General features: G+C 44.1%; 1 protein-coding gene across 2 annotated transcripts in view; it reads left to right on the top strand.

The window, feature by feature from the left end:
- RUNX1 (runt-related transcription factor 1) overlaps positions 1 to 25,273 on the top strand; it is a 353,781-nt gene extending 328,508 nt beyond the window's left edge. The window contains exons 7-8 of one of the 2 annotated variants that reach the window (XM_006862559.1): positions 15,307 to 15,468; positions 24,798 to 25,273. In XM_006862559.1, coding sequence (XP_006862621.1) covers positions 15,307 to 15,468; positions 24,798 to 25,273 — 638 coding nt within the window. The remainder of the gene's footprint in view (positions 1 to 15,306; positions 15,469 to 24,797) is intronic. The other variant, XM_006862560.1, reaches the window with a different exon arrangement.
- Positions 25,274 to 27,156: the final 1,883 nt, after the last annotated feature.

The following is a 27,156-nucleotide window of genomic DNA, read 5'->3' as shown; positions in this document are numbered from 1 at the left end:
ATGAGGTCTCTCTCTGCCCTGTCACCACACTACGCTGCTATGGGGTGGAGTGTGTGGGGAGGGGGCAGGGGAGTCACCTCACCTCCCCACGCATCAGCTTTCTCTGAGATGCAGGTGGCACACAATGTCTCTATCACCCCGTGAAATGCTGGAATGAAACTTAGCAATGTTGACAGTGATTTGCATCATTATCTAGTTACATGTATGTGACTCATGCCCAGAAAGCTCAGCAGGGGCGAGCACCAGCCTGTCCTGTCCCAGGTGGCAAAGCCGACGGTCAGCTCAGGAGCTCACTTGCTGGTGGTTGATATGATACCAGCAGCTCACCCAGGGCTTGATGCGCCAGCCCCAAGTCATAGTGCCAGGCCATGAGATGGTGAGGCATGAAGACCGAGCACTCTGTGGATGCATTGTGGCAGCTGCCACTTGGGCAGACAAATGACCTCTGCCACCCTCCAAGTCTCTTGCAGGCTCTAGTGTCCTTGTACCACTCAGCTGTAACATTAAATACCTCTGAGTCTAGGGAACACATCTGAATTCTCGTCTTCTGGCTTGTCACCTTTCTAGCCCTCCTACCTTCCCACTCCTAATGACTTTTCTCAAACTGATTTGCCTGATCTGACTTCACAGACTTGCCCACCCTACCTCCTGGGCACTGCCTTTATTCCCTGGGTCAGGGTTCCCTTGGTACTACTTTAAGTCCCCATGGACATTTGTGGGTAGATAAATCCATCAGCGAAAAAACCCTTTGGTTCACACTAGTCCAATCCTGGGAATGGCTCAGGAGCGGGTGGTACTCCATTCCATGGTACACAGAATTGCTATTAGTCGAGGCAACAATAATTCTTTATTGTGGGAGCTGTTTAATGCATTGTAGCCTGTGTAGCAGTATCCCTGGCCTCTACCCAATAGGAGCCAATAAGACACCACCCCAGTGGTGACAACTAAAATTGTCGCATGGAGATATGGTCCTAGATGAGAACTGCTGTCAGCCAGTCCAGGAGATACACGGGAATTTACGCAGTGCATAGAGGATGTCAGCACCTAAGACACAGGGGAGTTACTTGAGTGTGGGAACTCCATGGTGGCAAATCCACATTCACTCAACTTCTCTAGGTTCCTATGATTTCTGACCTCAGGTCTCTTTATTAAACAAGAGTTCCAGCACGAAATAAAACCGTTTTCTCTCAAGCTGACTCTGACTCATGGCAATACCTTGAGTGTCAGAATAGACCTGTGCTCCATAGGATTTCCAGTGACTGGGTTTCTGTAAGTAGACAGCCAGGCTTTTCTTCCAAGATGCTTCTGAATGGACTCCAGCCTGCAACCTTAAGTTAGCAGTCGAACGTGTTAACTGTGCCACCCAGAGATTCCACAGACGTCTGTGATCTCAACCTCTAATTTCTTTTTCCTTTTTTTCCCCCCCAATTCTTTCCTTTTAGTCCAAGTCACTAAAAACTTACTGCTTTTCTGAGAAAGCCTTCCTTGACCTTGTAAATCAAAGCCATTCTCTGGAGGTTGGTTTCCCACTGCTGGGCTCAGTATCATTTTTCTCAGGGTGACCTCATCTATTAAAGTATGAAGGTTGTATTTGAAATGCCATTTACTTTCTCTAAGTCAATAAATGAAGCTGTGGATCTTTAGATCATCAGAGGTCTGTTTATCACCAAGAGTTGTGTGTGTGTGTGTGTCATTTTTAAAAATTGAGATCTGTGTTGGAGTTTAAAAGAATTCAGCAGATTTCCATTTGCCTTTCTGATTCAGAGTTTAGGGTGATATTCCTCTGTGAGTGTGGATTGCCCCTAGATGAATCTGACTTTATTAGTTTATGTTCTTTGTTCCGAGCACCAGGGATGAGCTTATAAAAGAGCAAATGGCTCTTATCTTCAAAGGTCTCCTTTATACTACACGAATCCATCTCAGCAACCTGTGCTATTCATCTATTGCAATCCTAATTAGTAAGCACCAAGACCAGTTCTTGGGGGAGGGGCACGGGGGAAGGGTGCAAAATGACTACAGACTTAAATAAGCAAATGCCTCTTACATAGATTTCACATGGAGGTGAGGGGAAAGACAGAAGAGGGGCTTAGAAGGAAGAGGGCATTGTCTGATATTGAAAGGAAAGTGATAGTGATTCTCTCCAGCTAAGCCAGCCAAAGAAATCCAAGTACTTCTTACCTTACAGTATCACTATGAGTTGGAAGCGACTTGATGACACTTAACAACAACATAGAACATGCAACCAAAAGACCAAACAGTTAAGTGTTTTCTCCCTTGCTAAGTTTTTCAGATGGGAAATATCTGAGTCATTTTGCAATTATTGAAAACCCATGATAAGTGTAGGGAGCTATTTCTGGGGTTTTATGTATGGAGAAGCTTTGAGTCTAAGATGGATAATAAACACTAAGCCAGTAACCAGTGACCGTCCACTTGATCCTGACTCATGGTGATTTCATGTGCATCAGAGTAGACCTGTGCTCAGTAAGGTGTTCAATGTCTGATTATTTGGAAGGAGATGGCCAAGTCTTTCTTGCAAGGTGTTTCTGGGTAGACTGACACTACCGGCCATTTGGTTAGCAACTGAGAAAGTGTAAAACCGCTTGTGCCACCCAAAAGACCCACTGTTGTGGGGTTGGTTCAACCCGTAGTGACCCTCTACAGGGTTTCCAAGTAAGGAAGCTCTGTGGCTTCATGCGCACACCCACCAGCATTGCCACCACATTCACATCTTTATGGGGGGCTGACAGCCTCAGATGGTGGGTCTGTCGGGTGTCATGTTTTAGACATGAGGGATATGCTGAGGCCACACCCACCTCTTCTCTCTGGCTGCAGAGCTCAGCACAGGCCCATCCATCGACACACACATTAAAGAAGCAAGTCCCCGGCATTCCCATTTATGCATGGCAAGACCCCTACTTCTATGAAAAGAACATACTTCCTGGATCTCCTGTGGGAAAAGAGTCATGGGTCATCTGGAATGGTCAAAACCAAAAGCACAGTTGCTACTGAGCCCCTTCTGATTCATGGAGAGCGCTAGTGTTGTTCTAAGAGCCAAAGAAGAAACATACGGCGTGGTTTTTGGCTGTAATCATTGTGGAATGAGATCACCAGTCCTCTCACCTGCGACACTGCTGGGTGGGTTTAAAATACCAAATGTTAGGGTAGTTGTTGTTGTTGTTGTTGTGATGTGCTATGGAGTCGGTTCCGACTCATAGCGACCCTACACAGGGTTTCCGAGGCTGTAAATCTTTACGGGAGCAGAAAGCCTCATCTTTCTCCCGCGGAACCACTCGTAGTTTCGAACTGCTGACCTTGCGGCTCGCAGCCTGATTCGTAACCACTACGCTACCAGAGCTCCTTGTTAGGGTAGTAGTCAGACACAAAAAGGGAGAAAGTGGTTGCTCTGTCCAGCCAGAGGCTTCCCCTAAAAGCTCTCTAGACAACTGTGTAGGTGAGGATCCTACAGGGCCCAGGCCTCTCTCCAGGCACCTCTGGGAGAGGGGCCTGAATGTGATGGCAATGCTGGTGGGTGTGCGGAAGAAGTCACAGTGCTTCTTTACAAGGCCATTCCCCAAAGGGTTCTGAACATTCCAGGAGACAGAGCCCGACGTGTGGGGAAGGAATACCAGAGAGCGAAGACAGTGCAGGTAGATAAAGTAACGTTCTTGACAGAATGGCATACACAGACTCAATGCATGAGAAAAAAGCAGAGAAGGTCGAAGCAGATACTTGCTTTTGCTAGCAAGAACAGGGCTAAACTTCTTAGTTTGGGGGGGTTTTACTTGCTATTGCCAGACATTTCCCTTCAAGTCAAGAGTGTGGAGTGGAAACTCCTAAGCAAATAACCGTTGCCCCTCAGCACAAGTCACCTCAGAAGACAAAGAACAAAGCATCCTCGATTTGCAAAACTCAGCTTTCTGATCTCTGTGCCGCAGGCATACTCCCTTCTCTCTGGGGGAGGGCTTGCATTTCATTTTAGCCATTTATGTTCTGCCCTGCTACAACAGTTGCACACTATGCCACAGTGAAGGGTCAGGAACTCTGATGTGCTGAGGAAGGTGTGAGGCTGAGTCTTTTCCTCCTGTGAGACACTGTCCAGCACGGGCAAGAAAACACCATGAGGTGGCCAGACAAGTGGGTACTCTCTGGACACCGTTATCTTCTTTGGAAGGGACAAGGGAGAAAAGACAGTTTCTTGCCTAGAGGGTGTGAGGTAAATATACCATGGGCTTCCAGAAGACTGAACACATCAGTCTTAGAAGAAACACAACCAGGATACTCCTTAGAAGCAAGGATGGTAGACTTTGGGAAGACCAGTCACCAGAAAAGGCCATCATTTACTTGACAGTAGAGGGTCACAAGAGCCACAACAGTGGACTCAAATGTACCAATGGTCATGAAGGTGTGCAGAACCAGGCAACGTTTCCTTCTGTTATACACAGAAGGTCACCATGGGTGGGAGCTAATTCTAAGGTCCTTAACAATAATTACTGTACTAATGATATTCATGCTCAGGGTCACCTTTCATTCTCCTAGGAACCCCTAAACAGAAAGATCAGTCCTCTTCACAATGGGAAACTGAGTCTCTGAGGAATGAGGTAACTTGTCTTGGCCAGCACACAGGCCTGTCCACAGCTCTCCGGCTCCAAACCCCATGCCCTTGCTGTGCTTTTGTGTGTGACCTTCTGGCTCGCTGAGGGAAGAAGTTCCCACATCTGGAAAGTCTGAGACGTACATAAACCCAACCTTAGTTAAGCACCTTTTTATGTTGTAGTCCAGCACTTTTCAGATGGTTGCATCTGGCATTCTCTGTTTTTCCCTTCAGATGGTTTTGTTAGATTTTTCTTTCTGATCCTTGTTAGAATGTCATGCTCCAGAGTTTGTTGACAAAATAAGCATTCCACCTTAACAGTCAACAAGGACACATTAGAGTTCCTGCCACATGGGAACTGAGAGTGGCAGAGGCTTCATGCCTTTCTAGAATTGTCTAACATTTTTACAATACCATTAAAGTGCTAAAGACTAGAGAACTGCAGCTGGGGAAGGCATTGAAGGCTGGTGGGGATCATGATGGCCCACAACCCCTCAGAGCCCAGGTGTAGTTCCAGAGCAGCACGCAGGCCAAAGGACTGGGCTAAGAGATGGGTAAATGCAGAGGAAACCCAGGCTTAAAATGACCCAGTGACAGCATGTTCGCCAATACTGAAAACTCCATCCGAAGGATCACATCATTCCTATTTTTTTCTTGCTGGCTGCCATACTGAAACATGACAAGGACCCTGGCAATGTCTTGGTCACACTACGTACGTAAACTCTCCCCCTGCCCAGTTTGCCTGTTGTTGCTAGTTGCCGTCTCCTAGCTCATGATGGCCCTGGCTCATGATGGCCATGTGCAAAACACAACACGATGCTGCCTACTACTGACCCATTTTTGCAGATGTTGGTGTGTTTGAGCCCGTCTTTATGGCTACTGCATCAATCCATCTCATTGAGGGTTTCCCTGGTTTTCACTGACCTTCTACTTTACCAAGCGTGATGGCCTTTTCTAGCAATCGGTCTGGTGATAGACATGCCCAACGTAAAAGAGCCAAAATCTCACCCTCTTCTCTCCTAAGGAGCATTCTGGTTGTATTTCTTCTGATTTCTCATGATTTGTTTGCTCTTTTGGCAGTCCACAGTATGTTCAATATTCTTCGCCAACACCACAGTTCAAACGCACCAGTTCTTCTGTCTTCCTTTGTCATTGTCCAGCTTTCGTATGCATATGAGGTCATAGACAAAAAAAAAAAAACATAGCTTGGGTCAGACACACTTTAGTCATCAAAGAGATCTGTTTGTTTTTTAAAGCTTTAAAGAGGTCTTTTGCAGCGTATCTGCCCAACAATGTAATATGTCATTTGATTTCTTGACTTGCTTTCCTGTGCTGCCTCCCCGCCCCTCCATCCCCCCATGAAATTCTCCTTCAGAAAACGCTGCTTCTTAAGCTATGGGCAATCCTGAGAAATGCAGCATCTCTCCTGCTTGTACTTCCCCACTGTGAGGTGTTGGCCTGTTGGCCATTCGTTTTCTATGACAGAGGGTCCTCGTGGTACACCAGGGGCTTAGACCCTAGCTGGAGGCTTTCCTGAAATTCCCCAGCCCTTGGCATACTTGATGGCTCACCTCTTTCAAGGAACTAACAGAAGAGAAAGGTGCTGGAGAACAGCTAGATGGAAGCTGAAAACTGCCTTAACTCCCTGTTGTGTGAGATTTTTGTTGGAGAAGGAAAAAGAGGAAGGAAGGTCATGGAATAATTTGGACATCCTACTTAATAGTCTGATGTTACAGGAATGTACCCAGCTTGGAAAGTGTGTATGGGTTCATGGGGCAGAGGAACCATAAGAGAAAGACATCTGACATGGCTGTTTATTTAACAAAGTACAGGGCAATAAGTTGTTTGCAAGGAAGGACGAAAGGCAGAAAGATTAAAGGGGGAGCCTTCTTTGCTCTCCAAGTCTTCATCCCTCCACCCAGTGTGTCTTGAAGCCTCCTCTTCCTCCACCTCAGGGAGGCAGTTTGGTGAGAGAATGAGAAGTGTTATTAAAATGCTCCTCTTTTTTCTAGAAGAAGCTAGTGACTTTTCCTCTGAACCCTTCCTCAGAAAGGGCGCTGCCTAAAGACAGATCCTTTTTCCAGACGCTTCTCAGACTGCTGTGAGGGAGGGCAGCGGCCTGGTGGTGCGGGCTGTGCTGTTTCCCCTGGGAACTGTCTGGCAGCCCTTATGAGGAGCAGCACTTTGCATTTATAGAGCACCTTTCATCTATGGATCTCAAAGCTGCTGTGCCACAAACATTAATTAAGTCTCACACCTGTGAGGCAGGTGAGTCTGGTTACCCCCATTTTTAGAGGTGAGGAAACAGAGGTTTGAGGGGAAAAGGCCTCTGTGGTGAACTGCTAGACCTGGGGGTGGCCCTGACACTACAAACCAGTGTTCTGGATTCCCAGAGTCCTGACCACAAAGCCACGGAGCCTACCAGCTGGGTGTGCACAATAGGTCCCCCGGGCGGTGAATGGTGAAGACTTGGCCACACAGCTCCCTCTTCCCTCCGGGCAGGCAGCCTGCCACCTCCCAGGCCTGTCCCATTGGCTGTGAGGATGGGTTCCCTCAAAACCCTAAAGGCCTTTCAGATGCTGCCCACCAGGCAGGTCTCTGCCCCAGCTTGGTGCCGAATGCTTCCCTTCAAAGTAATTGCTGGAACAATGAGAGTACCTTAGCTGGACATGACTAACCAAGATGTCTGCAGCGGCTGGAGACAAACGGCTGGCAAATACCGAAGCTCTTTCACAACCTCTTTTTTTTCCAGGATCCAGGGCTGGTGGGAACTGACTCATGTGATCATGGGATTTCACTGACAGTACCAGTGTGCTCCTTCGGGGTCTGCTACCTGAATGTCCCTGTAGGTAGCCCCGGTCTTTACTGGTGCTTGCTGTATGTTTACTCTCTGCTCCTCTGGCCAGAGGAAGCCTCACTTGTCAAAGTCAGTGGACTATTCAGGAAAATGACCCATCTCCTGGAATCATGAGAGCTGATATCACACAGCTCTGAAAGGAGAGAACAGAGCAGCTGGGGGTGCCCCTTTTGTTTACAGAGGAGCCTGGATCTTTCTCCCCAGGGTTCCAGACGGGGAGATACCAGCCACCCATGGGGCTCGCCCTGACACATCACCCTGGAACCTGACTCACATCCCTGAGCCTTGAGTCACATCCTGTTGTGTGCTCTGAGGCATCCAAGAGGGCATTACACCAGCTACCCATGACTGAGGCGAACTTGGAGGCACTCTGAGAACAGCCTCACCTCCTTGCAAACAGAGAGGGGAGAAAAAAAAAAAATCCCCGAGGGAAAAAACACAGAACCAGGGCCTCCCCAAGGGCTTACATGTTCACCAAGCAGGTTCAGCTCTTTTAAAAATAGAAGACACCATAGCATACGTAACCGTCTGCTCTTTATTTTTAAATGGTGATGGAACAACCTGGCCTTCTAAAGATTTCCACCAAAAGGAACAGACTTTCCAACTATAGAAACCAAGCAAATGACATCATCGTTCCCCGGGCCCAGGTAGAGGGAGGCTGTTGCAGTCATGTGGTGCTTGCTGTTGGGAACCCAGGTTTTGAGGGAGGGTGCTCCAAAGACCCAGAGGAGTGGTCAGAGCACAACCAGGGTGGCTGAGAGACTGATTAGAGGTAAATCTGTCTATCTTCTACAGTCTACAGTGGCTTGAAGGGAACAAGAGGACAAAGCAGGGCATTTGAATCTTTAAAAAAAAAAAAAAATCAGTTGTGGTTTCGTTGACTTTTCTCTATTACTTTCCTGTTGTTGAATTTATTGTTTCCTGCCCTTTTCTATTTCTTTTTATTCATTTGCTTTAGGTTTAACTTGTTCTTTTTTGTTTGTTTGTTTGGTTTCTTCCTTTAATTTCTGAAGGTAGAAGCTTAGATGATGATGACATTTTGATCTTTCTGCTTTTCTAATGCATGCATTTGATGCTATAAATTTCCCTCAAAGCACAGCTTTGGCTACATCTCACAAATTGGGTTAAGTTGTATTTTCGTTTTCTACAGTTCAAAATAATATGAAATTTCTCTTGAGACAATTTTTGTGGGCTAGGTGCTATTAAAAAAAAGTATGTTACTTAAGTCTCCAAATGTTCAGGGGTTTTCCAGCTAGCTTTCTGTTACTGATTTCTAATTTAAATCCATTGTGGCCTGAGAAAACACTTTGTGTGATGGATTGTTGTTTTTTTTTTCTTTTAAGTATATTCTGTATGGTGTGCTTTATGGTCTAGAATATAGTCTATCTTGGTGACTGTTTCACCAACTTAAGAAGAATGTGTAACCTGCTATTGTTGGATTGTTGTCTAATTGGTTCCGACTCATAGCAACCTTGTATAGTGTTTCCGAGGAGCGGCTCATGAGCTTGAAGTGCCAACCTTGATTCAAACTGACTTTGCAATCCAGCTCATTGACCCGCAGCGCCATACCAGGACATGGTCTATATATGTCCCATATAGCTAAAGATGATTTACTATGCTGTTCAGGTTACCTATATCCTGACTGATTTTCTGCCTTATTGACATATGGCCTACTGAAAGAGGGGTGCTGACGTCTCAGACCATAATAGTCGATTTGTCTGTTTATCCTTGCTATTGTATCAATTTTTGCGTCATGTACTTGAAACTCTATTATTAGTTGTATACACAGTTAAGACTGTTATGCCTTCTTGAAGAATTGGTCTCGTTCCTATTACGCAATGCCCCTCTTTATCCCTGATTTTCCTTGTCTGAGAGTTTGTTTTGTCTGAAATTACATAGCTACTCTAGCCTTCTTTTACTAGTGTGTTAGCATGGTATATCTTTCGCCTATCTGAGTCTTTATATTTAAGGTAAGTTCCTTGTAGACAGCACATAGTTGGTTCATTGATAACCACTCTGTCTTTTAATTGATACTTAAAATCATTCACATTTTAAGTGATTATTAGTATGACTGGATTCATATCTACCATGGTTCTAACTTTTATATCTGTTGCATTCTTCCCCCCACCCCCTTTTTAATATTTGCTGTAATTGTAGGTATAGAGGCTTCAAATTCTATCATACTCTTGTTTTTGTCTCCCGTGTTGTCTTTGAGCTTCCCTAAGAACTCCTCCTTACACAGACTCTGTGCTTTGCAGCTTTGCAGCTACAATCCAATATTATTATACTGGATCCCATGAAAATGTGGTGGGGTTCCTGAATGAAAATCCCATAAGAGCATAGTGCTCCTCCTCCTCCTAAAAAGCAGTTCCCAGGAGTGTCTCATGCTTATATGAGTCTATATTCAGCCTCACATGATTTTTCTAAAGTACCATTTAAGTATTCCTACTAGTTAAGGGCTCCCGAGGCTTCTGCTCTCCACAAGCAGATCCCATCTGTGATTGTATTTGCCCATCTCTCTAGATTTCAAGATGGCAATTTGCACTGCAACCACAGTTCTCTGATGGGTCCAAGAAAAGTGATTTTTGCAGTGTCGTCAGCAATTTTCTTGTTGCAAAGATATTTCCCAAGTTTTTCCGTGTTAAAGCTGATATTAGAAGGAGCAAGACATTTTGACCTAAATTGTTTGACAGGGCCTTTTTTGACTCAGACATTTTGTTGTTGATGCAACCAAAGATAAAAGCACTCAGCTTTCTTACTGAGTAATATATGCCGTGGATACCTGAGTTCACCGCTAACCTCAACCCCACCCAGTCTCTAACTTCCACCTCTTCTTTGACCCCATTTCAAACAGAACAAATTAAGCCTCAGCAATGTGAGGAGAGAGGGTTTGTTTTACCTAAAATTTCATGATCAATAATAACAAAACAGCATCATCAAAGTGGCTGTATTGAAATACCATACCCTCTGGGGGAATTGCTTTATAGATAATAGCTTATTTCACATATTCCTCACTGTTACCCTTTGAAGTCGAACAACTATGGCTTAAAGAAAATAAGTGATTGGCCCAAGCTCATGTAGCTAGTTTACTAATGGAACCCTACATGGATTAATGCTGGTGCTTTTCCTACTCTGCTCCCTCAGAGGAGGAACATAAACATATAGCACATGGGTTTTGGCTCTACTTGGAGAACAGGTGTCCATAAGGCCAGTGGTTCGCTTGGAAACAGCCTCTAAACTCCCATTAGTGATAATATCCCAACGGCACGGGCTGTGATCCATTCACTGTGAGTCCTCAGTAAAATGGCTCTGGATCATATTATTAGCTATCATGCAGTCGATTCCAATTCATGGAGACCCGAAGCATGCAGAATAGAACTGTGCTCCATAGGTTTTCAAGGCAGTGATCGTTCAGAAACAAATCCGTAGGCTTGCCTTCTGAGGCACCGTGGGTGGGTTCAAACCACAAGCCTTTCAGCTAGGCATCAAGCACTTAACTTTGGAAAAAACGTCTGTGAGATATCTGAGTTGAAAGAACAACTGAATAATTTCATGAGCCTGGGAATGAATAGAAGAAAGGGCAAAGCAACTTTTAGCAAGTTGGTCAGCTTCAATAGAAGAAGCCTTTCCAAGTATTATCCAGTCCTGGGAGAGGCACTGACATCAGGCTAAAGCTCTGTGGCTGAGGGGCCATGTTGGTCAGAGTCTAACTCTTGCCCTGTTTTTGATGGACTGTCTTATCAGAGGCAACACCTTGGAAAACAGCAAGTTACCGTACTTGCTGGCAAGTGACTGACAGTGTGTGGTTTGCTTCCTTACTCTCAGCCTTCTTTTCTGGATAGCTCCTAGACTATCCCTCCCTGTTTCCTCTCCCCAGAATATACGCATTCTTCACCCCACGCCTCTACCTGACTCAACTTAATATACAAGCTGCACAGTGAAATACTGGGTAGGGCCCGTGTGAGTAAGAATCCTAAAGTACCACCCTTGGAAGGGCTTAGAAATGACCTTCTTTCAGGGATGAGAAGAAAGAGTCAGAAAGTAATCCAGAGCCACTACACAGAATAGGTGCAGAGTTCACCTCCACTGCCTCTCCGCTTGGTGGCCCACAACACTGATAATTCACACTTGCCTTCATGTCTTCACATTGCCCCATCAAAGCAATGGTGTTAAATTAATATGAAACCCAGCATTATTAGAAATTCCTGGATGGTACAAACACTCAGCTTTTAACCAAAAGGTTGGGAGTTCGAGTCCACCCAGAGGTACCTCAGAAGAAAGGCCTGCCAATCACAGCCATGGAAAACCCTAACGGAGTGCAGTTGTACTCTGACCCACATGGTCTCAATGAGTTGGAATTACCAACCGGTAATACTGTATTATTCACCCTTAGTTTTTTGTTGTGTTTTAGTTTGGGCTTTGGTGTTTTAATAATTATACACGTAGAAAAAGAAATACCCAAAAATTCAGTGTGAGAAGCTCACCATCACCACCTTCTGGTCCACCACTGGCAATACATCCAGCTGCTGCTAACTTTGCTCATAAGAAAGACAGCTGTTCATGAGGATTCAAGCTTTCAGTGCTGGCCCCCTCCCCAGTACCACCAACATCTCCTGCAAAGCTGTTATAGTGTAAAGTAAGAAAATATTGAATATAAGACCCTGTGTTAAAAAAAAAAAAATCATAGAACTTGGACTTTAATCATAAAGATCATTTTACCAAAGCATATTTTTCAAAGGCTATGAAACATTATGCAACGTTTGCATGGTTTAATTATGAGTTTAGAAAAGCCGAGCACAACTTTTCACTACAGTAAAACGTGACAGGACATGAATCATGGCATCCTACTTTATGCTTAGTGTGGTTTTAGACGTGAGTTAGCGGTGCTGGGCTGTCTACACAAGGCATGAATTACTGTACCGCAATTCACACCCCAGAGTACTTTATGACAATTGTAAAACTTCTTTTGTTTGCTTTTAAATGATTAAAATATTTGAGTACAATATAGTCACTTAGAAAGTGTGTGCATATAGAACGTATGCATGCCTATTGGCAATACCTGAGTATTTGGTTGGTTGGTTTCTCTTCACTCGAAGCAAAATTCTTGTGGCAATATTGGACTGGTGAGCAGTCAGCTATTTGTGTTTGCTTTTCTGTTGTTAGAAAAACTGTTAGTATAAGATTAAGTGGGATCTTCAACTGCAGTGGAGCATTTATTTTCCACCCAGTTTAAAATAGGCCAGCTCCCTTATTGACATCTCTTCAAATCCTCTACAATTCAGAATGGAACCAAGTTGTTGTTTTAATACTGAATTCCAAAGATTTCAAGCTAAAATACTTGCCCAGAAACTACCAGATTTTTCTAACTTGAAAGTCTGGATATTTTCAAGAAAATAAAAGAAATCGACAGGTATTGTGGGTGGGGGTGGGGGAAGATGGAGAATACACTGGCAGAAGACCACAGGGGAGGAAGACATGGGTCTAGATCTTCAAATACTTGATTCTGTTGCCGGCTCTGGCAGCTTCCAAGAAAAAAAAACAAAATGGCAAAGTTTAACTGCTGGAAATAAAAAGGCTTGGAGGGAGACGATCTGAAATATTTCATGTTCAGTAGTAATAACTCATTGCTGTCATGACACATAGAAAAATTATACTCAGTGTTTTCCTAAGGAATGTTGCTACTCCTAGGTTGCTACTAAACCCCTACGAAGCCCCTTTGGAGTTACAGTTGTTTGTGGGGCACAGAGAAAAATAATTGTTTTACACTAGGGACATGTCAAGTTGCCTTGTGATGGGACAGTGTTGAGGTTCGCTTACACATTTCATCTAAAAATAGAGGTCATACATATTTCTTCCCTCTGCCATCTATAAACAGTGTGATGATTTTGAAAACTAGGGTTCCTATGAATGCCGGAGTCAAATTTGTTAAATCCATTTGCCTAAATATTTTGAGGTCAGCACAGACTTTTGTTCCTCCTCCATCACAGGCCTCATACAATAACAATTTGCAAAATAAAACCAACTAGTAGGATAAGCACTGGACTGCTAACTGCAAGGTCAGCAGTTCAAACCTACCAGCAACTCCTTGGAAACCTTAGACTAAGTTGCTATGAATCAGAACCGACTTGACGACACTTAACCATCTAGTTGACTCAGACTCAGAGTAGAATTGTGCAGCATGGGTTTTCAGCACTGGCTGTTTTTTGTAAAGCAAATAGCCAGGTCTTTTCTTGCAAGGTGCTTCTGGGTGTACTGGAACCTCCAACCTTTCCATTAGCAACCAAGTACATTAATTGTTTGTACTATCCAGGGCTCATTCAAACTTACCCTTTGAAAAGGTATAAGCTTGAAGTCTGGAAAGGAGCTAGACTCCTATGTTAGTCAGGGTTGACAGATGAGCTCTTTAATGCTGGGTTTGTGAACTAGTCATTAGACCTCATTGTCAGTTTGCCAGCTAAACTTTCTTTTCTTTCTCTTCATCATTCGTGGGAGAGACTTCACCTAAACAGAAAACATTCTGAAAACCATTAGGTAGTTTTGTCAAAGGTATACAAAATACCAGAACCCTACATTCTGTTTGCTTACTGATTACATATAGTTGATTACCAGTGCTGATCAACACCTAAACAAATGTTTTATGATGATGATTACTGTAATCATTGATAAAGCTGAAATTGTCTGAGTAGTCAGTACTTAAAGATGTCAAGTTCTATAGTTAAAGTTTGAAGATGACCACTTCTACCTTGAAAATGTAGTGTAGTGGTTATGGGTTTGCGCTATTAACCTCAAGGTTAGCAGTTCAAAACCACCAGCCATTCCACAAAAGAAAGATAAGGCTTTCTGCTCCTGTAAAGATTAACAGCCTCAGAAACCCTATACAAGGTCACTTTGAGTCAGAACTGACTCCATAGCATATCCACCACCACCACCACCACCACCACCACCACCACCTTGAAAATGATATCAATTCCTCTCATCATTATCAGCAGGATTAAGTAAAACCTGTAGTAGGGGTATTGGTGTGGTGCAGTACTGGACTGCTAACCACAAGGTTGGTGGTTCAAACCCACCACTCTCTCCTTGAAACCCTATACAGGTTCACTAGGAGTCATAAATGATTTGACGGTACTAAACAACAACAGTTAGCAGGAACAGGAGTGCTGGTGTGGTGCTGTAGGATAGGCAATGGACTACTCTTGCCTATCAATGGTCTATCATCTGCAGGAGAAACATGAGGCTTTCTGCTCCCGTAAAGATGTACAGCCTCAGAAACTTAATATAGGGTAGCTCTGAGTCGGGAGTCAACACAATGGCATTGAGTTTGATTTTTTGACTAGAAGAAGCAATTATCAGATACACATCTCAAAGAATCAATCTGTACTTCAGTTTCGTTTTTGAGGGGAAATCACCCAACAGAAGTAGATCCTGAGATACAGTGGGCCTCTTAGACACCGAGAAAACAGTGGCATGAGATGAGGGGCAGAATTCTTATCTTCCTTGTAGGAGGCTCAGATCTGGTGCTCTACCACTGCCCCTCATGTGCAGCCAACACCCATGTCAGTGAAGGACTGTGTGTTGCTGAAGCTGAATCCGTTTCAGGGGAGCTTCCAGACTCAGATGGACTAGGGAGAAAGGCCTGGTGAACAGCCACTAAAAACCCAACGTCAAGTGTTGATCCTGGGGATGGTACAGGACTAAGGCAGCCTTTCTTTCCACTGTGCACAAGGCAGCTAACAATAGCAACCAATCAGTCATGTACATATTGAAACCAAGGTGACTCGTTTCTTATTAAAAGCCTTTTCACGTTTCTGAAACCCCGCCCCTCTCAACATGTACTGCCCTCCCTGCTTCTCTGCAGATACAAGGCAGATCCAGCCATCCCCACCGTGGTCCTATGACCAGTCCTACCAGTACCTGGGATCCATCACCTCTCCTTCTGTGCACCCAGCAACACCCATCTCGCCTGGACGGGCCAGCGGCATGACAACCCTCTCTGCTGAGCTCTCCAGTCGACTCTCAAGTAAGCGCCTGAAAACACTCCCTACAGCTCAGCACCAGTGGAACATTTTAAGTGAAGATAACATGATTTAAAGATAAGGCTACCTATCCCTACTCAAAGTCCCACACCCATGCACTGATTTTTCTTGACACACAAAGAGACATTGCAGATGTGGAAGCAGAAATAGCTTTGGAGAATTCAATGCCTTGGGCAGTTAGGGGTTGCTTATAGTTGGCAGAAAAAGATGGCAGCTGATGGGTTAACGGATAAAAGGCCAAATCATTACAGTAGATCGCCTCTAGAACTTTCTACTCCAAGTAACTTCTGGATGGGTGGGACTGTGGAACTGGCCCATTGGATGGCAGTGGTGAATTGTCACTGCTCACGTGAACAGCACATGGCAACATGTGTGGAATGGGAAGCAAATACACCTTAAATGAGATATTCTCCATGTGTCAGAAATAAGTTGTTCATACACAGGGTAAGGGAACAAAATAAAAGCTTAGGTATCATGGTTGGCACATTGTTGTCCATATGAGCTCATGCAATATTAGTCATATAACCTGTGAGCGCTTTGGGTTTGGCGCTCACCTTTGCTCGTGGGCAGGGAAATCAGAGTTAAAGAGAAAAATGCCTTTGTGGGAAGCAAAAAAGAGAAACTTACTGTTTGGGGTTTTGAAACTAGAGCTGGGCCAAACTATGAAAATACTTGGAGCACTCCGGCACCGCGATGCCTGTAAACATACTTGCATGTGTCCTGGGGGGAAGGGGGTGGTTTTGGCTTTTCAATTCTCAGGATCAGATTAGAGCAGATCAAGGGGCAAGACAAAGGGCAAAGAAGCCAGGCCTGCCATTTTTAAACATTGTTGTGATTTTCAGATAATCCTGACTACTTGAGATTGCACTCCAGGCTTTAGCTTCTTCTCAGAGTTTCACAGACACTTTAAGTTAGGGTCGGCCTCTCAATAGCAGCGTTGCTAAGGACCTAGATTTTCTTGTGGGACAGTCCTGTGCACTGTAGCAGCATCCCTGGTCTCTAGATGCCAGTAACATCCCCCCCATCCCCCCACCCCAGGTGTGACAATCAAAGATGTCTCCAGACATTGTGTAATAGCCTTGATAAGCAAGACTACAACCTGAGTTGAGAACCACTGCCTTGAAGTATTCCTGGGTGCCAACTCAGTTGCTCAGTTTTCACATTATTTTGTGTTGCTTATACCAACATTTTCAAGGAGCTCTGGTAGTGTAATGGTGACGAATTGGTCTGCAAACCTTAAGGTCAGCAGTTCGAAACTACCAGCTGTTCCGCGGGAGAAAGATGAAGCTTTCTGCTCCTGTAAAGATTTACAGCCTCGGAAACCCAGTACAGGGTCGCTATAAGTCAGAACCGACTCCACGACACATAACCACCACCATACCACTATTTTCTTAGCTGCTGCTCTGAAAGTGATGTAGGAATGAGAGTGATAGAGGAATGATGACTGCTATTTGGTTTATTGTTTCTAGAAGCTTCAGGAACAGAGTTTGATTTTACAGGCAATTGTCAGCATTCTTTGACTCTTCTCAGTGACCCAGCTTGGCTTCCTGGCTAGGGGCTACTTCTGACACCAGGACAACCAGTTCCTATGAATGTGCCCTCTGTAGGTGTGTACCTTAGCATTCAGTCCATGAGTCTTTTGATTTGGTCACTACCCAAGACAGGCACTTTATAGTCCAAGAAGCTTGGGACCAGCTGTCCCTGCTAACCAGTGTTCAGAGAGAAGTGTAACTCTTAAAGGAAGGCGTAACATGCCCATGGAGACACGTATCCAGGGCTGGTGCAAATGGTTAATGTGCTTGGTTGTTAAGTGAAAACTGATGGTTTGAGTCTACCCAGTGGCACCTCAGAAAAAAATGCCTGGTGGTCAGTCTGCTTCCCCAAAATCCACTGTGAAAAGGCTATGGCCACAGTTCTACTGACACACATGATGTCACCATGAGTCAGCATCAGTTGGTTTTGAACATGCCCACTCCCTAATACCGTCATCACACTTACCCTTCTGAATAATGTGGACTTCAGTTACCCAAAGAGTAAAGGCATTTTGGGAGTCCTTGAGTGATGCAGTTAGGCACTGGTACTGGGCTACTAACCCCACTGTGGTGGATTGGACCCAACCACCATGGAGGCACCATAGCAGCCAAATTTGGTGATCAACTTTCAAAAGGTCACAGCCATGAAAACCCTATGGAATGGAGGTCTACTTGGAAACACATAGGGGTCACTGGGAGTCTTAATTTACTCCTCGGCAATTGTTTTTTTGCTTTAGTTTTGTAAGGACGTTTTATGGCATGGGAGTGTAAAGCAGATAAAAACCACTTCCCATTTAAGCACCCAAGACTGAAAAGGAACTTTTATTCTCCAGTGTCCTAGAGAGTGACCAGAGAAACTTCCAGATGACCTTTTCGCTTGGGGTAGGGAACACCATGGGACACTGCTCCTCAACTTGGTAGAACTCTATCCAGAAAAGTGTCTTCATCATCCTGGTGAGGGAGGGGGAAGGTACATATAAGAAAAGTGACCCACGGCCTACAGCCTTGAGAACACAACACTACCCTGTGTCTGCTTTACTTTTTAATCCGTCCCAGGGCTTTGTCTGCTCCTCTCCGGGCCTCCAGTCCCACCTGGGCTTCCTACCGCATGGGAGACTGGGACTTTCTCCGTCTGTCTCCTGATCCTTTTCAGACATACTCCACAGCTTGTCTGAAAAGAGTTGTCATCTGGAGGTTTGCTTTCCTTTCTTTGAAATAAATAAATAATAGTGTTTAGCTGCCAACCTGGGCAACGGACACATGCATTAATCTGACTCATGCAAAAGGGCTACCATTATGTGCTCAGGCTGTTTAATCCTCTGGGGCGGTGGGAGGGGCCCCACAGTGGGGCTGCTTTCAGGCATGTCAAGTTGCTGAAGGAAGACTTGAGCTGTCATGGGAAACATTAAGCCCCATCGGTGGGGAAACATTTCCAACCCAGATACCTGAAACGGCTAATCCCCTGATTTCCTACCCTAAAAAAGTTCTATGGAGGTCTCAAGAGTCTTCACTTCACCCACTTTCTGTTTCCTAATGTTGCTTTAATAGAATGCCACAAGTGGATGGTTTTAAAGAACAGGAAGTTCATTTTCTCTCTGTTGAGGAAACTAGCAGTTTGGATTCAGAGCAGCAGATTTAGCAGAAGACTCTTTCAGTTGGCTCTGAGGGAAGAGCTTTGAGTCCTTTTCTGTTTGTGGGTTCCCTGGTGATTATGCAGCATCTTGCTTACTTCTAGGCCTAATCTGCTCTTTTTATTTCTTAAAAGTGATTAGGTTTAAGACATACCTTACACTGATACAGCCTTATGATATGGCGCTGTAGGATACTCACTAGACTGTGAACCTCAAGGTCAGTGGTTCAAACCCACCAGCTGCTTCTTGGAAACCCTATAGAGGGTCACTATGCGTCAGAGCTGACTCAAGGACACACAACACACTAATACTGCCTCGTTAACATAACAAAGAAAACTCTGCTCCCAAATAAGATTGCATCCACAGGTATAATTTTGTTGTTAAGTGCCATTGAATGGATTCTACTCATAGTGACCTCGTATAGGGTTTCTGAGGAGTGGCTGGTGGACTTGAACCACCGACCTTGCAGTTAGCAGTCTACTGCGTATCTACAGTGCCACCCCAGGATTCCATCCACAGATAGAGGGGCTAGGGTTCCAACACGTAGTCTGTTAACCCTAACACCCACCCTGTTGTTGGGTAAGAAGCGAGCAGGATAAGCCAGCTATGGCCAGAGAGAGGCTAGTCTCCATAAAGGGTGTCAGATCACACTCCAAATGAAAACAAACATTCAAATGATAGGTCATTTGAATCTGGCTATATCTAACCTGAGTTGTTTTATTATCAAAATGTGTGCAAAAAAAAAAAAAAATTATATATATATTTGCAATATCTATATTCTTTTGCATCCAATTTGCAAATGGTTAATTTTTCACAGTATGTAGTTGGTACAGTGTAGGAAGAAGAGAAATCCTGGGCACTATTTAAGGTCTTTCAGTTATCCTGCCTACAAGTGAAAGACTCTTCCTTCCCGACAGCTGAGACAGGAACATCATTCCAGCACTTACACCCATGACAAACCATGGACTCACTCCCAATTCCAGTAACTCACTGCCAGGACCACATTACCATGCAGTAGTTGAACCTAATAGGCAGAGCGTGTCCAGACATCACCGTGAAACAGGGTGACCTTTCATTCATTTTTCCAGTAGCTTCACCTTTTTGTCTCGGGGCAAATGAAGCAAGAGGAATAATGGGCAAAGTCATTTATTTGTGTCCGGAGTATTGCTTGGGATGAAAACAGATTGACTGTGTTTGCCCAATGCATTCCGTCCTACCTCAGCTTCTCCCTAGACTATATAAAGCTAACTGGAAAAATGGAGTAAAGCTTCCTGTTCACTCTTTCGAGTCAGCACAGACAAGTGACACATGGCTTGCTCCTAGATGGCCCCAGTGAGCCTGCGGGGAAGAACCCTATGGAATAAGGCTGCCGCCTGACTTCAGAACCAGCTCGAGAGTGACCAAGAAAGGGTAGCCCTCGAACCACTGTCCATTCACAATGTTTTTCCTTGCCCACGCGTCCATCTGACGCTCTTTGAAAAGATTAACAGGAATGTTTATTTGAAAGTCTGAATCCTGGTTTCCTCATTAGTTCAGGGGATCTACTTCAGCCTTTGGGTTTTTCCTACAAACTGTAATTACCTCTCTGATGAGAAATAGATCCCCTCATCATATTCACCCCAAATTTACAGAGGAGGATTTGTTTGTTTGTTTTTTTAAAAGCATGTTAGAGCAAAAAAAGACCATTAAAGAGAGAGCAAGAAGAAGAAAAAAAAGAAGAAACTAGTTTACTGGAATAATAGGCTTGAAATATGAGGAAGTTGATCAACAGCCGATGCCTTCTAAAAGCAGATGAACCCAGCCTACTGGCTCTCCTTTCAGAACAAGCTTTTGGTTTCCTGAGTTTCTCAATCTGTCTGAACACCAAAGGACATAGGCCACATACATCCTGAGCTTAGAGTTCTTTTGCAGGTTGATTTGAGAATTTACAATTTTTAAAATACTTCCTTCTTGCTTCTGCTGTTTTGTGGCTGTGTTTTGGATTTGCTGATGCAATAACAATAGTCCTGGCTTAGTCATTTAATGAGCAAGTCATAGGAACAGAAACTACCCCAGGGCACACCATCTTCCTACACCAACAGTGGGGGTTCTCAGCTGGAGGCACTTCTGTCCCACCCACCCACCCCACCTCCATCTCAGGGACATTTGACAATGTCTGAAGACATTTTACTTTGTCATAACTGCACATGGTTGTGGGGCTGTGCCATTAGGACGTAAAGAGTAGAGGCCACGGGCACGGCTAAATATCTTACAATATACAAGACAACCCTCACAATTATCTGGCCCAAAATTTCAATAGGGACATTGTTGTTAAGTGCTGTCAATTTGGTTCCAACTCATATCGACCCTACATAGAGTTACCGAGGAGCAGCTGATGGGTTTGAACTGCCGACCCTGTGGTTCACAGTCCAGTGCTGATCCCACAGCACCACACCAGGAGTCCTTCAACAGGGAGATTGTTATTGTTGTTCAGTGCCATCGAGTCGGTTCTGACTCACAGAGACCCTGTATAGTGTGTGTGGTTCTGAGGAGCAAATGATGAGCTTGAACGACTGACCTTGCCATTCAAACTGACTTTGCAGTCCAGTGCATGAACCTGCAGCACCACAGAAATCCTGATCTACAGGATACAAGGAACGCTTGTTGGCACCTAAACTTCTGTTGCTGTTGTTGTTGTTAAGTGCTGTCGAGTCGGTTCCGACCCATAGCGACCCTGTACAGGGTTTCCGAGGGTGTAAATCCTTACGGGAGTAGAAAGCCTCATCTTTCTCCCGCGGAGCAGCTGGTAGTTTCGAACTGCTGACCTTACGGTTCGCAGTCCGATTTGTAACCACTACGCTACCAGACAACAACAACAACAACGCTACCAGAGCTCCTTAAGTGCTATAAAATCAGTTCCAACTCAGAGTGACCCTGTGCAGGGTTTCCAAGGACTGGCTGGTGAGTTTGAACCGCAGACCTTGCGGTCCAGTTCTTTAGCCCACAGCAACACACGAGGACTCTTAAGACTTCCCCAAAACAGCCTGTGGTTAAGACAAAAAAGCAGAGGGATGCAATGAACAGAAGAGTCAAAGCCATTTTGTAAAACTATGTATGCACAATTCTACCACAGTGAATCTTATAGACAAAAGTTTGGCATTCTTGCTAAAATTTCAGTGCATACAAAAAATCAGGTGAATAAATCAAGATTCCACATCCATTCGTGTTAACACACAAATGAAGCCTATACGAAGGAGTCTTCAAAAAGTTTGTGGAAAAAACAGAATTGAAAGATAATGGAATTTTTCCACAAACTTTTTGAAACACCTTCATATTAAGAGAAAGTTGTTTTTGTTAGATGCCATCAAGTAGGTTCTGACTTGGGACCCTATATGTTGTTGTTGTTGTTGTTATGTGCCGTGGAGTTGGTTCCGACTCATAGAGACCCTGTACAGGGTTTCCAAGGCTGTAAATCTTTACAGGAGCAGAAAGCCTCATCATCTTTCTCCTGCGGAACAGCTGGTAGTTTCAAACTGCTGACCTTGTGGTTCACGGCCCGATTCGTAACCACTATGCTACCAGATATCCTTATATATAACAGAACAAAACTCTACTGTGTCTTGCTCCATCCTCACAGTGATTGTTATGTTTGAACCCATTGTTACAGCTACTGTGTCAGTCCATCTCACTGAGGGTCTTCCTCTTTTTCACTGACCCTCTACTTTACCAAGCATCATGTCTTTCTCCAGGGACTGATCCCTTCAGATAACATGTCCAAACCACATGAATCTCACCATCCTCCCTTCTAAAGAGCATTCTGGCTGTGCTACTTCCAAGAAAATTTGTTCATTCTTCTGGCAGTCTATGGTATATTCAATAAGCTTCACCAAAAACATAATTCAAAGGCATTAAATCTTCGGTCTTCCAGATTCACTGTCCAACTTCTACATACATATTGTTGTTAAGTGCCATCGGGTCAGTTCCGACCAATAGCAACCCTCTATAGGGTTTCTGAGGAACAGTCCATGAACTTGAATCGCGAACCTGACTGTTCAAACTAACTTTGCAGTGTAGTGCATTAACCCACAACGCCGCTAAATTACTATGCCTTGGGTTGGACACAACTTAGTCCTCAAGGTGACATCTTAGCCTTTGAATACGCTGTTGTTATTGTTGTTAGGTCCCTTTGTGTCAGTTCCAACTCATGGTGACCGTACGCACAACAGAATGAAACACTGCGCAGACCGGCTTCATCCTCACAATTGTTGTTACACTTGATCCCATTGCTGCTGCCACTGTGCCAATCCATCTTACTGGGAGGTCTCCCTCTTTTTAACTGACCCTCCACTTCACCAAGCATAATGTCCTTCTCCAGGGACTGGTCCCTCCTGATAGTACATCCAAAGTATAAGAGACAAAGTTTCTTTTCTAAGGAGCATTCTGGCTGTACTTCTTCCAACACAGATTTGTTTGTTTTTCTGGCAGTCAAGTAGTGCTTTCAATATTGTCCTCCAACACCATAGCTCAAATGTGTCACTTCTTCTACAGTCTTCCTTATTCACTGTCCAACTTTCATAAACATATGAGGCTATTGAAAATACCGTGACTTGGGTCAGACACACCTTAGTCCTGAAACTGATATCTTTGCTCGGAACACTTTAAAAAGGTCGTTTGCAGCAGACTTGCCCTATGCAATGTGCTATTTGAGTTACTGATTGCTGATTCCATAGTCATTGATTGTAGATCAAGTAAAACGAAATCCTTGATGACAGCTTCAATCTTTTCTCCATTTATCATGATGTTATTTACTGGTTAAGTTGTGAGGATTTTCATTTTCTCTACCTTGAGGTGCAATGCAGCTATTTCAAGTCTTCTTTCAGTAAACAAGGCTGTGTCATGGTCCTCTGCATATCACAGGTTGTTAGTGAGTCTTCCACCAATCCTGATGCTGTGTTCATGTTAGAGAATACCAAGTGAAATCAAACTTGTATCAGTTCTTAAAATATGGGACTAATCACCACACCAGGACTTTTGAACCACTAACCTTGATGTTAGCAATTCAGTGCTTATCCTACAATACCGCTAAGGCTGTATTAAGAAATGTAGACTATAAATGTATTGTTTTTATTTATATAACTTATGTAATATTTATATTTATATGGAACCTAGTCAGAACTAAACAACAGCAATGTTTATATGTACATTTATAGATTATATAGAATACTTGTACTCTATGTAATATGAAATATATTTATAAAATGTAATATAACCTGTTTACTGTCATATAAAATGTATATAGTATATAATACGTATACTAATACTACATATATTACATTGATATTCTATTCATTAAAGAGTCCATTTATATTTCATATTGTATATTTATTAAAGAGCCCTAGCAATGCTGTAGGATAAGCACTGAACTGCTAACCACAAGGTCAGAGGCTCAAACCCACAAGCTGCTTCTTGAAAACCATACATAGAGTCGCTATGAGTTGGAACAAAGTGGTTGGCACTAACAAATGAGTTGGAACCTACTTGATGGCACTTAATTACGTATCATGTGTCTACATCATATCACACTATTCTACATTGTTGTTAAATACCCTCCAGTCAGTTCATACTCATAACAGGTCATGCGTTTGAGCCCATGTTTCAAAGCTGCTGTATTAATTCATTTAATTTGCGCTGACCCTCTACTATTGACATTTAATTATATTACATTAGGAGTCCTGGTGGGGTGCTGAACTATAAGCGCTGGACTGCTAAAAATAAGGTCAGAAGTTCAAAGTCACCAGCTACTTCTTGGAATCCCAATGATAGGGTCGCTGTGAGTTGGAAACAACTCAGTGGTACTTAACAACATCATATTACATTATGGTGGACGCCTGGTGTGGCACTGGAGTATGAGTACTGGACTGCGAACCAGAAGGTAGGCTGTTCAAACACACCTGCTCCTCAGAAATCCTATCCAGGGTCACGATGAGTCAGAAATGACTCACAGCACTCAACATGAACTTTACTTTCCTACATCACTATACATCATCCCATCACCTTCCCGACTGTATATAGAATTCAGGGCACATCTCCCTAGGACCCTTGAGCAGAAAAGGTGTAGCTTCTCCAGGCTCCCAACTCATGTGATATTTCACTATTTCCTCCCTTCTGCAGCCGCGCCAGACTTGACAGCCTTCGGTGACCCACGTCAGTTTCCCGCGCTGCCCTCCATCTCTGATCCACGCATGCACTACCCCGGCGCCTTCACCTACTCTCCGACGCCTGTCACGTCGGGCATCGGCATAGGCATGTCGGCTATGAGCTCGGCCACGCGCTACCACACGTACCTGCCGCCGCCCTACCCGGGCTCGTCGCAGGCACAGGGTGGCCCCTTCCAGACCAGTTCGCCCTCCTACCACCTGTACTACGGCGCTTCAGCCGGCTCCTACCAGTTCTCCATGGTGGGCGGCGAACGCTCGCCACCACGCATCCTGCCGCCCTGCACCAACGCGTCCACAGGCTCGGCCCTGCTCAATCCCAGCCTCCCGAACCAGAGCGACGTGGTGGAGGCTGAGGGCAGCCACAGCAACTCGCCCACCAACATGGCGCCCGCAGCGCGGCTCGAGGAGGCCGTGTGGCGGCCATATTGAGTCCGGCGGGCCTCGAACCAGGAGCCCGGCCCTCCGGGGACAGCGCCCCTGGTGAGAAACCTGAAGCCGAGCCGGCCCAGCCACCGGCCCAGGGCCTCCAGGGCGCCTGCGCTTCAAGTCCCTGCAATTTGCGATTTCTGTTGGCGCATCTCAGAGTTTCTGCAACTCAACTTGAGGATGTCCGCCGGTGACACATTGTAAGGCAAACAAGAAGATTCCCAGAGGGAAACTGTGAATGCTTCTGATTTAGCAATGCTGTGAATAAAAGAAAGATTTTATACCCTTGACTTTTAACTTTTTAACCAAGTCGTTTATTCCAAAGAGTGTGGAATTTGTGTTGGGAGGAGGGGAGGGATGCAACTCATCCTGTTTGATATCGAATTCATATTTTTATTTTCTTCTCCGCACCTTATGAATTGCAAACTGCATATTTGAATTTGGGTGGTTTTTATTTTTATATATACATATATATATATAAAATTTTTGAATTTTTTTTTTTTTTTTAGCTCTGATAATTGAAAGAAAAATAATATGATTCCCTCTTCTGTAAGTTTTTATTTAACTTTTCTTTTGGACTTTTGTGTAGTTGTCTTTTGAGAAACAGCTACAGCTTTGGGTCATTTTCAACTACTGTATTCCCCACAAGGAATTTCTAGATATTTATGTATCTTGACGTTTAAACATTTACTTATGTGTTGATACTTTTTTATTATTATTTAAATGTACTTATATTAAGAAGAAAAATATCAAGTACTACATTTTTGGTTGTTGTTTGGGTAGTAGCCAAAATTAAATGCATCACATTGAAGGAGGCTGGTCTAAAAGGATGGGTAATGTGATCACTTGGTTATCTAGAATTATTGTTTACATTAAAGTCCTTTTCATGTTAAACCAGTTGGTAGTTTATGCAGCAATGGTTTTCATAGGCTTTTTAGAAACTGAAGGTTACGCTAAAGATCACAATTATGTTCTGTAAGGTCAGCAGAGGGTCTCAGAACTGACTCCCTGTCTTAAAACAGGTAAAATCTAGTCCCAGAAGGTGAGGGTCAGGTAGTTCTGCCAGGGATTGTGTGGTCAGTGTCCTTGTAGAGAGGGTTCATCCTCTACGGCCACCTGTGCTTTGTAACTGAACACATCCCAAGTAAGATGTGTCAAAGGAGCAGTATCTACATGGGAATCAAATGAATTAATTTAGAGGTTTCTTAACTGCTCAGTTCTAGGTAAGAAGTAGATCAGCTAATCCCAGAGTTCAAATGACTTTAGCCTGAAGAAAATGCCATTCTTTGATACAGCACTTAACTATTGATACAGACCAAAGCTGGTGGCTGTTTTTCAAGGGAGAGAGTGGAAGGGACTAGACCAGATGCCTTGTGAGGAAAGGGCCCCAGCTCAGTTTTTGAGAGGGTGTTGCAAGAAGCTGGTCTAGTGAGTCAGTTTCCCTCTTGTGGGCCTGGCAGAGCACCATCCATCTGTGCTTTGTGTCCACTCAGGCTGAGAGCCGACACCTGTGCACCAGCCTACAGGAAGGGTTTGTCACTGCTGTACAAGAGCTACATTGCAAACGTATCCCATGTCACTGTAGATTTTACAGCACTATTTTTATTAGAGGGTTTGGTCAGAAAGCAGTTGTACAACTCCAGTACTAACTGCTGGATTTGACATGTGTGCATTCAAAAAATGATCTGGTGGTTATTTCATGTACCTCTTAAATTAGTTGAATCAATATCAGGTCAAATCTGAAGAGTATTTGAAAGCAGGACTTCAGAACAGTGTTTAATTTTTATTTTAGAAATTTAAGGATTCAAATTAGATCTTTGGCTGCAGGCAGCAAAACAGCTGGACTTATTTAAAACAACTTGTTTTTGAGTTTTATATATATATTG

Source organism: Chrysochloris asiatica, unplaced genomic scaffold (genome assembly GCF_000296735.1).
Source record: "Chrysochloris asiatica unplaced genomic scaffold, ChrAsi1.0 scaffold00049, whole genome shotgun sequence".
In the NCBI taxonomy this organism is placed as follows: Eukaryota; Metazoa; Chordata; class Mammalia; order Afrosoricida; family Chrysochloridae; genus Chrysochloris; species Chrysochloris asiatica.
This window is presented reverse-complemented; position numbering and strand designations above follow the sequence as displayed.